Genomic DNA, 15964 nt, shown 5'->3' on the forward strand with positions numbered 1-15964 from the left:
GTATGAAAATGGAAAAGACAGCCGATTTTATTTAGGGTGAATAACTGGTGAGCCAAATTTTCTTTTGCCTGAGATTGTGACTGTATTTCTACTGAAAATGTCTTTTTGAATAATGACACTATGTGTATATCATTCTTTATAGGTTATGCCACCTCAGAATCTGGAAAGAGCAGATGATATTTGTATTGCTGGCTCTCCTTTGACTCCCAGAAGGGTGAGTGAAGTTCGTGCTGATACTGGAGGACTTGGAAGAAGTAAGTTTAAAATACTAGGGGAAATATTTGGGAACCTAGTATCTGGGAATTGAAATTCTATCTAAAACTACAAGTGAAGTTAATAGAGTTTATATAGAAGAACTATTTCATGCATTATAATACCACAAAGATCACTTAAAAGTAATGCTTTTGAAGAATATTTAAGAACAAAGGAGGATGCATGTAATAACACATAACTATAAAAAGGAAATGCTATATATTAATGTGATTCTTATATTTGAAGTCTGTTTACATACAAGCATATAGAAGGGCTGAAATGGGAAAACCAAACTATTAAGAATAATTATGATTGGATGATAGAATTCCAGATCCTTTCTGTGAATTTTTTAAGATTTTAAGATTCTGTAAATTCAGAGAGTTCTAGATCCTTGGATGCAATTAGAAGGATATTGTTGTTTCTAGATCAACCTTTTAATGTAATTGATGAGCACTGGCTATAGACAAAAGATCTGTTTTAAAATCAGGAATCACTTTATGTCAGTGCATACTCAATAAACATGGATGATCTATATGATAATTTATTTATTTTTGGGAAGAGGAATCATAATGGCTTAACTATTTTTCTGCTTTTATCCACTTCAGACCCACAGATCTGACAGCTGGTCTTCCTCAGTCCTGTTGCTGTAATTTTTCCTCCCTAGTCTGTGGATTAGGACTTAACTTTAAACTTCATTTTCTTTGTACTTACCCCTTTTCCAATTTCGAGGTCTCTTAATGCTCTACAAGATAGTTACCATAATGCATTCTTTCCGACTGCAGCTTTGTTCCAAATACAAATCTAGTGAGTTTATTGGCTTTTGTACCATTGAGAAATTGACATATTAAGCTATAGTCTGTCAGGATTACTCCTGTCAGTCCCCTTATGACCTCCCTACATACATTTTTAAATTTAAAAAAACCTGATGTGCTGTTGGACATAGGAGGAAAGGAATGCTGCTTGAAAATTCAGCACTTGAGCACCTGGGTGGTTCAGTGGGTTAAGCATCTGCCTTTGGCTCAGGTCATGATCCCAGGGTCCTGCTTCTCTTCCCTCTGCCTGCCGCTCCCCCTGCTTCTGTGGTCAATCTCTCTTTCTCTCTGTCAAACAAATAAATAAAATCTTAAAAAAAAAAAAATTCAGCCACTGATGTGAATATTTCACAACAGACTGTGCCATGAGGGTTATGGAGTTTGTTTCTATTTAGGATGATGATGAAGTTTTGGAAATAGTGGTGATGGTTGCACAGTATTGTGAATGGAATTAATGCCACTGAATTGTACACAGAAAAATGGTTAAAATGGCAAATTATATGTTATGTATTTATATTAAAGAAACTACTAATTAATATACCAAAAACCATTGAATTGTACAATTTAAGTGATTAAAATGTATGTGATTTGTCTCTCAATAAAGTTGTTTAAAAAATATAATAAAAGCTTAATTGAGTCCAAAACACATATTCATTCTTGCTGAAGAACATTATTTTTAGTAATTTTCTGTATGTGGAAAAAGACAAAGATGAAAACTGATAAACTGGGGGGAAATGCATCCAGATGATGTCATAGTAATATCAAGTCCCCTTGTTGAGTAGTGGCTTTACGGTGAAATCACATCATACATGAGTGTTAGGCAGAAATTGAATATGGTCAAAAGTATCATAGGAAAGTAGAATAATTCTTTAAATTGCCCCTAAGTCATCAAGGTTCTGTAGCAGTAGAGGGCAGAGTTTGGTTTGATTTAGCAGAAGCTGGAATGAAGTGTAGGGAGCATTGTGAAACAAATAGAGAAAAATTCCTGTGTTCAAATTTTGCTCTTAATAGTGTCTGGTTGAATTTTCATTAGCTGAATGTAGCTATGGTATAACCCCTGTAATTATGAAGTATTTCAGACACTGATTAGTTTTGAACTTCAGAGCTTGGACGGAAGTTAGATCTGAGTTTCCTTGAGTTGAACTGTTTTTTGTGGGTTTTTTTTGACCCTAGGCATAACATCTCCGGCCACATTATATGATAGATACAGCTCCCCCACAGCCAGCTCTACCAGAAGACGGCTATTTGTTGAGAATGATAGCCCCTCTGATGGAGGGACACCCGGGCGCCTTCCCCCACAACCCCTAGTCAATGCTGTCCCTGTGCAGAATGTATCTGGGGATGCTGTTTCTGTCACGCCAGTTCCTGGACAGACTTTGGTCACCATGGCAACAGCCACTGTCACAGCCAACAATGGACAAACAGTGACCATTCCTGTGCAAGGTAAGGAAGACAGAGTGGGATATTGAGTTCTTTCTTGGTGGCATTTATTGAAAAGTCACCTGAGATTTGGCTGCAATGACAATATAAGAGTGGAGGGGGGAAGGAGGGAGATATTGGAAACCCATGCTTGGAGAACCTTTCATCATCCTTATTTTCTCCCTAACAAACTGTAGGTATTGCGAATGAAAATGGAGGGATAACATTCTTCCCAGTCCAGGTCAATGTTGGAGGGCAGGCACAAGCTGTGACTGGCTCCATCCAGCCCCTGAGTGCTCAGGCCCTGGCTGGAAGTTTGAGCTCTCAACAGGTGACAGGAACAACCTTGCAAGTCCCTGGTCAGGTGGCCATTCAACAGATTTCCCCAGGTGGACACCAGCAGAAACAAGGCCCACCTTTAACCAGCAGCAGTATTAGACCTAGGAAGACCAGCTCTTTATCACTTTTCTTTAGAAAGGTAATTTTTCACGTGCCCTTATCAGAGCAGAAGCTTGGGAATGTAAGTGTTAGGTAAACAAAGTTTGAAATGTTTTTGTTTATCTACCAGGTTTACCACTTGGCAGGTGTCCGCCTTCGGGATCTTTGTGCTAAACTGGATATTTCAGATGAACTGAGGAAAAAAATCTGGACCTGTTTTGAATTCTCCATAATTCAGTGTCCTGAACTTATGATGGACAGACATCTGGACCAGTTGTTGATGTGTGCCATTTATGTGATGGCAAAGGTGAGTACCATGTGGAATACAAGAGGAAAAAGTAAAGATGCTACTTCCTACTCTCAGAACACTTCTAACAGTTTTATTGAGATATAATTCACTCCATTCATTCATTCATTTTTAAGTAGGCCCCACACCCAGCGTCGAGCCCAATTCAGGGCTTGAATTCATGACCCTGAGATCAAGACCTGAGCTGAGATCAAGAGTTGGGACACTTAACCAAGTGAGCCACGCAGGCACCCCTTAATTCACTCATTTAAAATGTACAACCCCGTGGATTTTAGTACATTTACAGATACCATCACAACAGTAAATTTTAGAACGTAATATTCCATCGTATGAATATATATTTTGTTTATCCATCAGTTGATGGTCATCTGGGTATTTTCACTTTTTGGCTATTATGAATAATGCTGTAGTGAACATTTGTGTACAGGTTTTTGTATGGACATGTTTTCATTTCTCTTTGGTATGTACCTAAGAGTGGATTGCTAGCTAGGTCATATGCTGTGTTACCATTTGAGGAACTGCCAGACTATTATTCCAAAGTCTCTGCACCATTTTGTATTTCTACCAGCAGTATATGAAGGTCCTCATTTTTCCACCTTTTCATTGGCACTTTTAAAAGATTTTTTATTTATTTGTCAGAAAGAGAGAGAGAGTGCATAAGCAGGGGCAGCGGCAGGCAGAGGGAGAAGCAGGCTCCCCACTGAGCAAGGAGCCTGATGCAGGGCTCGATCCCGGGACCTGATCATGGCCTGAGCCAAAGGCAGACGCTTAGCGGACTGAGCCACCCAGGTGGCCCTCATCAGCACTTTTTAGTATCAGACATTGTTTTCTTTTTTCTTTTCTTTTTTTTTAAAGATTTTATTTATTTATTTGACAGAGATAGGGACAGCCAGTGAGAGAGGGAACACAAGCAGGGGGAGTGGGAGAGGAAGAAGCAGACTTCCAGCGGAGGAGCCTGATGTGGGGCTCGATCCCAGAATGCTGGGATCATGCCCTGAGCTGAAGGCAGACGCTTAATGACTGAGCCACCCAGGTGCCCCCAGACATTGTTTTCTAAAGTAACTTATTGAGGTGAAATTCACGTAACATAAATCAGCCATTTTTCAATGAACAATTCAGTGGTATTTCATACATTCCTAATATTGTACACCCAATCTTGTTCCAAAACATTTTCATCCCTGCAGAGTAAAACTCCTTAAGTAGGTTCTCTGCATTCCTCCTCCCACTAGCTCCTGGCACCCACCATTCTACTTTGTCTCTATGAATTTGACTATTCCAGGTGACTCTAGGAGTCTAGGACTCTAGGAGACAAAGTCTACAGTATTTGTCTTTTTGTGACTGGTTTATTTCAGTTAGTATAATGTCAAGATTTGTGTGTTACAGCATGAGTTGTAATTTTCTTCCTTTTTAAGGCTGAATAAGTTTCCATTGTATGGACATACCACGTTTTGTTTATCCATTCATCCACTGATGGCCACGTGGGTAGCTTCCACTTTTTAGCTATTTTGACTACTACTACTATGAACATGAGTGTATGAATATCTCTTTGAGTTTTTAGTTGCTGGGTCATATGGTAAGTCTGTTTAATTTTTTGAGAAACTTGCCATATTTTTCACAGCATCTGTGCAATTTTACATTCCCACCAGCAGTATGTAAGAGTTCTAATTTCTCTACATCCTTGCCAGCTTTTCTATTTCCTATTATAGTCATCCCTGCGGGTTTGATTGATACATTATGGTGATTTTGACACATATTCCCCTAATGACTGATGATGTTGCGTGTTTTTTGTGCTTATTGGCTGTTATTTGAGTTCTTGATTCTGGGCATCCCAGTCATTTGCTTATTGGTCATTTGTAGATCTTCTTTGGCGAAATACCAGTTTAAATCCTTTGCCCATTTTTGATTTGGATTGTTTGTGCTTTTTTGCGATTGAGCTATAATTCTTACCAAATACTTGCAAGTATTTCCTCTTTTTTTTTTTAAAGATTTTATTTATTTATTCGACAGAGATAGAGACAGCAGCGAGAGAGGGAACACAAGCAGGGGGAGTGGGAGAGGAAGAAGCAGGCTCCTAGTGGAGGAGCCTGACATGGGGCTCGATCCCATAACGCCGGGATCACGCCCTGAGCCGAAGGCAGACGCTTAGCCGCTGTGCCACCCAGGCGCCCCACTCATTCTGTGTTTTTTTGCACTTACTTGATAGTGTTATTTGAACCATGGTTTTTAGTTTTGATTAAGACAATTTTTTCTTTGTTGCTTATACTTTTGCTGTCATATCTAATGATACATTGCCAAATCCAAGGTCATGAATATTTTCTTCTAAGAGTTTTATAGTTTTCTTACATTTTTAGGTCTTTGATCTATTTTGAGTAATTTTTATACATGGTAGGAGTCCAACTTTATTCCTTCGCATGGGGCTATCCAGTTTTTATTGTGTAGTGAGAACATTTAGGATCAACTCTTAGCAACTTCCAAGTATATAATATGGTGTTGTTAACTGTAGTCACTATGCTAGATATTAGAGCCCTAGAACATACTCAACTGCAAGTTTGTAGTCTCTGACCAACATCTCCCCACCCCAACATATGCATCTTAACGGTATCAAAATCAGCTTCAGATTTATACTGAATTCCAGTGAGATAAAGAAGTGTGCTATGTAGCTGTTTCCTTTTAATATCTTTAATTTTAATCTTTTGAGGTGTACTGGGATACATATTACATCCGTAAGTGTTATAAATCCAACAATTGCCTTGTTAGTTTATAATTCTATGACTTTTAAAGCTGAGAAGAAATGTATGTAATGTATAGATTTTGTCATATTAATCTTATCATTTGATTCTCTTTATTGGTTCCTGTGGTTTTGACTTGTCATCTGCAGTCATTTCCTTAGCCCAAAACAGCTTTCCTCCTCCTCCTGTGTTTTTGACAAATATATCACATTTCTCTATGTTTTAGGCCCAAATACATTATGTATGTATTGTTTTATACAATGGCTTTTTAAGTCTGTTAAGGAGAAATATGCATTTCATGCTGTCTTTACAGTTACATAATTATCTTACCCAGTGCTCGTTTTTTTATGCATATTTGAATTACTGAGGTCACTTGCTTTTAGTTTGAAGAACTTTTAGTATTTCTAAGATTGGTCTGTTATCAGCAAACTCAGTTTTTGTTTTTATTTTGTATTTTTTCATTTTTGAAAGATAACTTTGTTGGACACTGGATTCTTAGTTTTTTCACTTTGAGCACTTTGAATATGTTGTTCTGCCACCTCTTAGTGTCTATAGTTTCTGATGAGAAGTTGCCTGTTATTTTATTGGGCTTCTGTTGATGTTTTCAAGATTTTCTCCCTTCCTTTGGCTTTCAGCATTTTTACTATATGTCTGGGCATGGATCTCTTTGCATGTATCCTATACTTGGAATTCTTAGAACTTCCTGGATGTGTGGGTTACTATTTTTAAATAAATTTGGGAAGCTTTCAGCCTTTATCATTTTTCTCTGCTTCTCTCTGTGTGTGCTGAATGATGTTCACAGCTCTCTAAAGCTCTGGTAATTTTTCTTCATTCCTTTTTCTGATAGACTGTTCCACAGTCTATCCCAAGTTGGCTAATCCTTTTTTTCTTTGCCAGTTCAAATCTGTTTTGTCCTTCTGGTGAATTTTTCATTTGTTAACTGTGCTTCTTTATTCCAGGTCTGTGTTCGGATACCACTTACTCCCTCTTGTTACTGAATATTAGGTTTTCTTGAATAGACAGTACATTTTGTATGCCTTTAGGACCATTTCCAGAGACTTGAAATGGCTGTTTATATGATTTTCACCAGTTTCACTGGGGAGTAGGTTCACACAGCTCTTCAAAATTTTTGCAATCAATTTCTGTCTCAGAATACTCTTATTCTTTGCCAGGTGACAAAAGAAGACAAGTCCTTCCAGAATATTATGCGTTGTTATAGGACTCAGCCACAGGCCCGGAGCCAGGTAACTACATTTTCTCTCAGGGCTGAAAATCTTAAAATCTTTGATAAATATAGAAAACTAACCACAGTTGATTCTGGGGACTTTTCTCCAGGGTAAAAAAGAACTTTTAATATTCTTTAATCACTGACAGCTTCACATCTTGATTAGTTTAAGTCCTTTTTTCTCCAAAAGGTGATGAGATGAAATACTTGATTCCTTTTTAATTTGGATAATCACAAGATAGATGTCAATTTAGGAAGTTGTTTGGTTTGTCACCTTTCAGGCTGGTTTAGAAAACAATACTGTACATTTAACCAAGACATTATATGAAAATTTAAAACATTTTATCTTTAATACTATTCATTTATCTCAAGGGGTAGGTATGCAAGATCTTTGTACTTAGAATAACTTGATTTTATGGTTGGGTGCTAGTACTGCCCTTTGTATTATAGGCCATATTTGGAATTTGAAGCCAGACAGGCCCCAGTGTAAATCCTGGCTCTGTTATTTAACAGATAGATATATGATCTTGGCTGCATATATTAACCTCCCTGAGGACAACTACTCTTACTACTTGGAGCCATTGTGAGAATTTAATAGCATGTCAAGGTCCTACAGTCCTAGATGTGCTCAATAAATCTGTCCCCTTCTCATCGTCTCTCTAAAGGTATATAGAAGTGTTTTGATAAAAGGGAAAAGGAAAAGAAGAAATTCTGGCAGCAGTGATAGCAGAAGCCATCAGAATTCTCCAACAGAACTCAACAAAGACAGAAGTAAGTGTTAAGGGGCTTTATGAACAGTTACAAAACAAAATTAGGCCTAAAAAGTGAGAAGCTCCTGAAGACTAAGGATTACTAAATGAAATTACAACTATATTAAAATATTAGCAAAAAATTTGTTGGAACAATAAACAATCCTAAATTTAGTGGCAAAGTTGTTTGTCCTTCCTCCCATAGCTTTGAGGCACATTGTGCATAGCAGTTTTCTCTAGGGAAATTAGAGAAGGTTTCAGGCAGGAATTTGTTGGCCTGAGTTCCAGAAAAGCCTGGCATGCCGACTGAAGCCATGCTATGGAACTACCACCGCTAATTATTGACTTGCGTCACTTAATGCAGGTCACAGGTCCTAGAAAATCCGGTGTAATTTATTAGTGAAAACTACTGAGTAAGCCTTTGCAACATTCATGGCAGGGGGTAGAGTTAATACTTAGGAGTATCTGTGCTTTGCTCCCTGGGATGAAGAGCAGAGTGCCCATTTGCTGCCATTAAACAAGTACAGCAGGTAGCGGTTTGCCTTTTTCTTACAGAATTCTTTTTTAAAAACAGTCTGCGCTCGCGGTCCTTCTGTGTAACACCCTCTGTTCTGCCTGCCGCAGCCAGCAGAGACTCCAGTCCTGTCATGAGGTCGAGCAGCACCTTGCCGGTTCCCCAGCCCAGCAGCGCCCCACCCACACCCACTCGCCTCACGGGTGCCAACAGTGACATGGAAGAGGAGGAGAGGGGCGACCTCATTCAGTTCTACAACAATATTTACATAAAGCAAATTAAAACATTTGCCATGAAGTACTCACAGGCAAACGTGGTAAGTTTGACAGGGATTATTTCGTACTTTCTTCACTTGTCAGGGAGGAGAAGTAACTTAGGTTGAGCTGCCCTCTACGTCAACTAGTCTTAGAAATCATTCTTTTGTTGAATAAAACTGCGGAAATCTGAGATAATACACCTAACCAACAGAATTTTTTACTGTGAAGCATTGATATTTGAATTCCCTACAAATTACTGTAATACGGGAGAGTGCATGCATTCACCTTGTCCAGAACGTACCAGTTACAGTAACCTTCCAAGTTACTTAACCTCTGCCTCTTCAAATATAAAATGGGAATAGGAGTAGACCCCAGCTTATAGGGTTCCTATGGGAATTAAATGCCATAATGTACTAAAAATGCTTAAAACAGTGACACAAAATAAGCACTTAAAGGTTATTTGTAGGGTTTTCTTTAAGTGTCATTGTGGGTGCGAATACATTGCTGTTTACTATTCAAAAAGCTGCTGGTTTATTCTACCTCTCCACTCTTTCAATAAAATAAATACCTGGTTAGAAATTCCATTCCCTTTCTTAGGAGTACGGATTCTTTTTTTAAACAAACAGATGGATGCTCCTCCACTCTCCCCCTATCCATTTGTGAGGACGGGCTCTCCTCGCCGAATACAGCTGTCTCACAATCACCCTGTCTACATTTCTCCACATAAAAATGAAACGATGCTTTCTCCTCGAGAAAAGATTTTCTACTACTTCAGCAACAGTCCTTCAAAGGTGAGCCTAACATAAAACTTGGCCTTTATTAACCTGGAATGCCTAGGATTCGGGAATTGGGGTTCGTGGGAAATGCTCAGTACTCACATGAGTGATGGGAACTACCAGGGAAAAGTGACCAGTAAGTCCCAGTGGAGCAAAAAACAGGGTATTGGGGGGAGAACTTTAAGGCTGGAAATAAAGGATTTAGATTTATTTTCATTCCTCTTCCTATTTGTGCATTTATAGTTCTCTCTGCTATAAATCTGGAGTTTTATGGTTTTTACTTCAAATTTTTGTGAGGAAATTTGGATTTCTGATTATGGAGTCTCTGTTTCTGGGACAGGTAGTGTCTCTGTCCTTTGGATTGTCTATGGGGAGAAATGGACATTTTGTACAGTGCAGTGTGATGATAGTCCGATTTAGTACCCATTTGTGTGGCAGCGTCTGCCCCCGTCTGTGATGGGGAGGGAAACTTCCATCAGGCCTTAATGGAAGAAAAGTTAGCAAGATGCTGAGGTGTGGAAGGAAGGGGTATCCAGGAAGCACCAGAAAAGAAGACAATGTCCTTGAGGCAGTAAGGCTAGATCACGGGGAATCATGTGCTGTGTTTAGGAGTACAACTCAATCCTAAAGCGCCTTCCGTAATGCTTGTATTCATAAAGCTTGCTTAGAGAGAAACACACATAAAAAATGATCTAGATTCTTCAGAAAAAAACAAAAAACCAACGTCAGGATCATGAGGGGAGGGTACTGTTCTAGAGTGAAGGGGACTAAAGAGACATGATCTTTGATTGGATCCTGCACAGAAAAGCATAGCTATCAAGGACATTTTTGGGACAGATGGGAAAATTTAATGTGGACTTCAGTGTTAAATTCCATTGGTATTGATGATAGTCCTGGATTATGTAGGAGAGTATGTTTAAAGTATTCAGTGTCCCCAGTGTGAGCAACTGTCAAATGGTTCAACTAAAAAGAAAATTATAGAGAACAAATGTGGTAAAACGTTATTGACTGACTGATAATTGGGTGTTCAATGCACTATTCCTCCAACTTCTTTTAAGATAAAAAGTTGGGGAAAACAAGAAAACAGCAAAACTCTTAGAAAATGGCACAGGTTTTCCATTGTTCTGTTATAGTACTAACGAAGGTGACTTTGAGTAAACTTACCCCTTGCAGAAATCTCAGTTAACCTGAATAACGCAGACATACTGATGTTTCTGAATAGGAAGACCACATATTTAAAGACACAGTTTCCTCCAACCACTGCATAGGTCTGATCTGATTCCAATGATATTGCCAGTGGGATTGTGAAAGCTGGAAACATAAATCAACAGTAGCCCCAAAAGCAACTGGAGGAGATGACGGACAGTTCTTCTAGTACAGGCACAGCTCAGATACTGCAGGTCCAGACCACTACAGTAAAAGCCAGTTAACTGAATTTTTTGATTTCCCAGTGCATATAAAAGTTACATTTATACTATACTGTTAAGTGTGCATTATATCTAAAAAAAAAAAGTGTTCATACCTTAATTAAAAAAATATGCTAACCATTTATCTGAGCTTTCAGTGAATCATAATAACCAAAGATCACCATAACAAATATAATGAACTCTGCAATCTTGAGAGAATTCAAAATTTGATACAAAAACACAAAGTAGCAAACCCTGTTGGAAAATGTCACTAATACACTTGCCTGATGCAGGGGTCACAAAAAAACCCCACATTATCTGTGAAGTACAATAGAGCAAAGTATGCCTGTGTTATATATCCACCCTATAACCAGATAAATTCCACTTGGATTAAAGAGTTAAATGGAAAAAAACAATAATACAAGTCGGAATACTCAATTCAAAAGGAGGCCAAAAAAGGAGGAAAAAACACACAGGAAATAGCAAACAAGTAGCAATTAAATGTAAATGATCTAAATACACTAATTAAAAGGCAGAAATTCTAGGACTGGACACAAAAGCAAGACCCAACTATTTACTGCTTATAAGTAACCCACTTTAAATATCAAGACACACACAGTTAAAAGTTTACAGTTTAAAGTAAAAGGATGATAACTCAGATAACCCACTGATGAATAGGTGCATGTCCATACAGCGGAATATGACTCCAATTAAAAGGAAGTACTGACACATGCTACAACATGGATGGACCTTGAAAACATTATGCTAACTGAAAGTAGTCTCAAAGGATAAATATTATATGATGCCATTTATATGAGATGTCCAGAATAGGCATATTTATGGAAGCACAAAGTGGATTAGTGATTGCCTAGGTCTGGGAGGAATGGAGGGTTTCTGTTAATGGGCACATGTGGTAATGAATTGCACAACTGAATTGCACGGTTAAATATGGTAATGATTGCACAACTCTAGGAACATACTAATAGACATAGAACTTGTACACTTCAAATGGTTGAATTATATGGTACGTGAACTATATCCCAATAAAGTGGTTTTTTAAAAAAATAAAAGGATGGGAAAAGTTATATACACTCTGCTAACAGTAATTAATGTAGCCACTCCAGCTTTCATATCATTAATAATATTATCACTGATAAAGGTCATTTCCCAGTCACAGGGCATAAAATCCTAAATAGAAAAAAAAATTATAATCAAGGATTTCAACATAAATTGACAGAACAAGTAAACAGAAAAAATCAGTAAGGATAGTCAAGATGTGACCAACCAAACTGGCTAATTGACATTTATAGAACACTCCCAACAGCATCAGGTGCACACGGAACATTTACCAAGACAGACCACACTAAGGACCATAAAACAAGTCTCAGTAAATTTTAAAGGATTCAAATAATGTATTTTCTTTTACCACAACACAATCAAATCAGAAATCAGTAACGGAGATACCTGGAAAACCACCAAATTTTTGCAAACTGAATTGCATAGAAATGAGTCAAAGAAGAAAAGAAACTGGAAAGTATTTTGAACTAAATGAAAATGAAAACTTGACAAACCAAAATTTGTGGGATGCAGCAAAAGCAGTGCTGAGAGGGAAATTTATGGCACTAAAATACTTCTATGAGAAAAGAAGAAAGGTACCCAATTAGTGACCTAAGATTTTGCCCTAAACAACTAGAAAAAAACAAGAATCAGTGAAAGACAAAATACAGAAAATTAAGGCCATTAAAAACCAGGGTTTTTGAGAAGATTTTAAAAAATTGATACAGCTCTGCACAGACTAATCAGGATTAAGAAAATGATGAATCACTAAGATCAGAAACGGGAGCTAGCGGTACAGGTCCTACAGACATTAAGAATATATAATGACAGTTCAACTTTTTGCCAATAAATGTAATAATGCAGATGAAATGGATCAATTCCTTCAAAGACATACACTTCTAAAACATACTCAACAAGTAGTCTCGGTGACCCTCTACTAAATGAACTGAATTTGTAATTTAAAAACACCCTCTCAAAGAAAACTAGGCCCAGATGGCTTCAATGGTAAATTCTATCAAATACTTAAGGAAGATACAGTTGACCCTTGAACAACACGGGGGTTAGGACACCATGCCCCATGCAGTTGAACATCTGGGTATAACTTTTTTTTCTTTAAAGATTTTATTTGACAGAGAGACAGCCAGAGAGAGAGGGAACACAAGCAGGGGGAGTGGGAGAGGAAGAAGCAGGCTCCCAGCGGAGGAGCCTGATGCGGGGCTCGATTCCAGAACACCGGGATCACGCCCTGAGCCGAAGGCAGACACTTAACGACTGCGCCACCCAGGCGCCCCTGGGTATAACTTTTAACTCCCCCAAAACTTACCTATTAATAGCCTACTGTTGACTGAAAACAAACAGCTAACTAACACATATTTTGTATATAGATTACATACTCTAGTCTTAAAGTAAAATTAAAATCATTGAAAAAAAAATCCAAGTGGACCCATTCAAACTGTTGTTCAGTGTCAACTGTAATGCCGGTTCTATACAAACTCTTCTAAAAAGTGAAGGTGATAAATCATCTCCGTAGTTGAAAAAAACATTTGACAAAATACAACATTCATTCACGATAAAACCTCTCAGGGAACTTCCTCAATCGGATAAAGACTGCATACCAAACAGAAGGCATTCAAGTCTTCCACTGTTAAGATCAGGAACAAGGCAAGGATATCTGCTCTCACCACTCCTATTCAACATAACTGTAGGCCCTTGCATATATAATAAGGCAAGATAAAGACGACATACAGACTGAAAAGGAAGAAACAGAACTGTCTCCATTCACAACAGGATTCTCTCTATAGAAAAATCAAAATCTAAAAGTGTTAGTAAACTAGTAAGATTGGCAAGGTTATATGACTAATATACAAAAATCAAATTTATACCAGCAACAAGTAAGGAGAAGTAAAAATTTTCTAAAGCACCATAACATTCAATACTTCTGGGGGTGCCTGGCTGGCTCAGTCAGTAAACATCCAGCTCTTGAGCTCAGCTCAGGTCTTGATCTCAGGGTTGTGAGTTCAAGCCCCATACTGAACAAACAAAAAACAACACAACTTAGGGATAAATCTTGACAAAAGATGTACAAGATTCGTATCCTGAGACCTATACAACACTGATGAAGGAAAGACTGAAAACGGAGAAATTCCATGTTCATGAATTGGATGACATTTTCAAAGATGTCTGTTTTCTTCCACTTGATCTATAAATTCAATCCAGTTCCTGACAAAATCCCAGCACAGTTATTTGTGCAAGTTAACAAACTGGTTCCAAAATATATATGAACACGCAAAGGAACCAGAATAATTAAAACAATTTTGAAAAAGCTGGAAGACCCACACTATCTGATTTCAAGACTTAACTATAAAGCTATGGTAATCAAGACAATATAGTATCGGTGAAAGGACAGACATACAGATCGAGAGAATAAAATCCAGAAATACACCACATATACATGGTCAACTGATTGTCAGCAAAGGTGCAAAAGTAATTGAGTTCAACAGACAGTGAACAACTAGATAACCAGATACAAAAATAGTAAACTTGCACCCACACTCTGCATCACATATACAAATGAATCAAAATGGACCGTGGACCTAAGTGGAAAACTTATAAAACTTCTGGGAGAAACCATAGGGGAACAAAATCTTTGTGAACACGGTTTACACAAAGACTTCTTAGATAACAGAATCAAAAGCACAATCCATAGAAGACAGAAATTGGACTTCATTGAAATTAAGAATTCCTCCTCTTTAAAAGATAGAAAAAGCAAGCCGCCAACTGGGAGAAAATTTTACAAACCTCTTATCTGACAAAGGATTTATTTCTGCAACATATAAAGGATTATCAAAATGCAAAAGGAAAACCAACCAAATTTAAAACTAGGCAAAAAATTTGAACACACATCATCCATTACATGCCTAGTAGAATGGCTAAAACCAAAAAATGAGGGTAACAAATTCTGGCGATGACGTGGAGCACTTAGAACTTTTATATGTGCCTGGTGAGAATGCAAAATGATACAGCATAGCTCTAACACCTGGAAAACAGCTTGGCATTTTCTTATAAACATGCCCTTACCACATAACCAGTAATTTCATTTCTAGGTATTCACCTAAGGTTCATACAAAAACATCTACATGAACGTTTAAGATTATTCCTAATTGGCAAAAATGGAAAACCACCCAAATGTCCTCCAGCGGGCTAATGGATAAGCAAACCTGTGGTACACGTGGCTCATGGGCAACGACTTCGCTGTAAAGGGGAACAAACTACTGATACACCCAGCAACATGGATGAACCTCAGATGCGCTGGTGCTTACGTGAAACACACTACATTTGGTAGGCCACTTACTATAGGATTTCATTTGATGAAATTCTGGAAAAGACAAACTACAGGGACAGGGAGCATCAGTGCTTGCTGGCGAGGGGTATCTTAACCAGCAACGTCGGAATTTTTTGGAACGAAGAAACTGTTCTTTACTGTGATGGTTACGTGACTGTCAAAACACGCAACAGTATATGATTACAAGGGTGAATTTTACTGTAGGTAAACCTTTAGAAATGACATTTTGTGCAAAAAAAAGTTATATTAAACATCTGGATCAGTGGCTTTCAATCTTATCACCACCTGGAAAGGTTAAAAATCTAGCACAGAATTGGGAGTTTCTTCAATAAATGATAGCAAAATTAGACTGTTGAAGAAACATTTATCATCATGACTTAATAGATAACTGAGATCCTTGAGTCTAGAACCAAACTGTAATAGCCTAACCTTTACATTACAATGAGAAAAGAATTATAAAATACCATGCAAGGTAATTAACATGATTGGGGATCATTAGTGGCACTTCGTCAGGGCAGTTTCAGTGGCTTGGTACAGCCTGTTGAATTACAGTTTTTACTAGGGAGGAAATAATACATCAATAGGGGATTAAACTAGGAGAGACACAGAATACTGTATAGCAGCTAAAGAGATGTGCATATATACTGATATGGGAAGATCTAAGATGCAATGTTGATTGAA

At 37.9% G+C, this 15964-nt stretch overlaps 1 protein-coding gene across 4 annotated transcripts in view; it reads left to right on the top strand.

The window, feature by feature from the left end:
* RBL2 (RB transcriptional corepressor like 2) overlaps positions 1-15964 on the top strand; it is a 56505-nt gene that overhangs the window by 31336 nt on the left and 9205 nt on the right. For all 4 annotated transcript variants that reach the window (XM_057314082.1, XM_026494757.4, XM_057314084.1 and 1 more), the window contains exons 14-21: positions 143-254; positions 2238-2507; positions 2681-2961; positions 3052-3228; positions 7130-7201; positions 7848-7953; positions 8556-8761; positions 9329-9493. In XM_057314082.1, the coding sequence (XP_057170065.1) occupies positions 143-254; positions 2238-2507; positions 2681-2961; positions 3052-3228; positions 7130-7201; positions 7848-7953; positions 8556-8761; positions 9329-9493 (1389 nt within the window). The remainder of the gene's footprint in view (positions 1-142; positions 255-2237; positions 2508-2680; positions 2962-3051; positions 3229-7129; positions 7202-7847; positions 7954-8555; positions 8762-9328; positions 9494-15964) is intronic.

This window comes from Ursus arctos, unplaced genomic scaffold, assembly GCF_023065955.2.
Source record: "Ursus arctos isolate Adak ecotype North America unplaced genomic scaffold, UrsArc2.0 scaffold_19, whole genome shotgun sequence".
Classification (NCBI taxonomy): Eukaryota; Metazoa; Chordata; class Mammalia; order Carnivora; family Ursidae; genus Ursus; species Ursus arctos.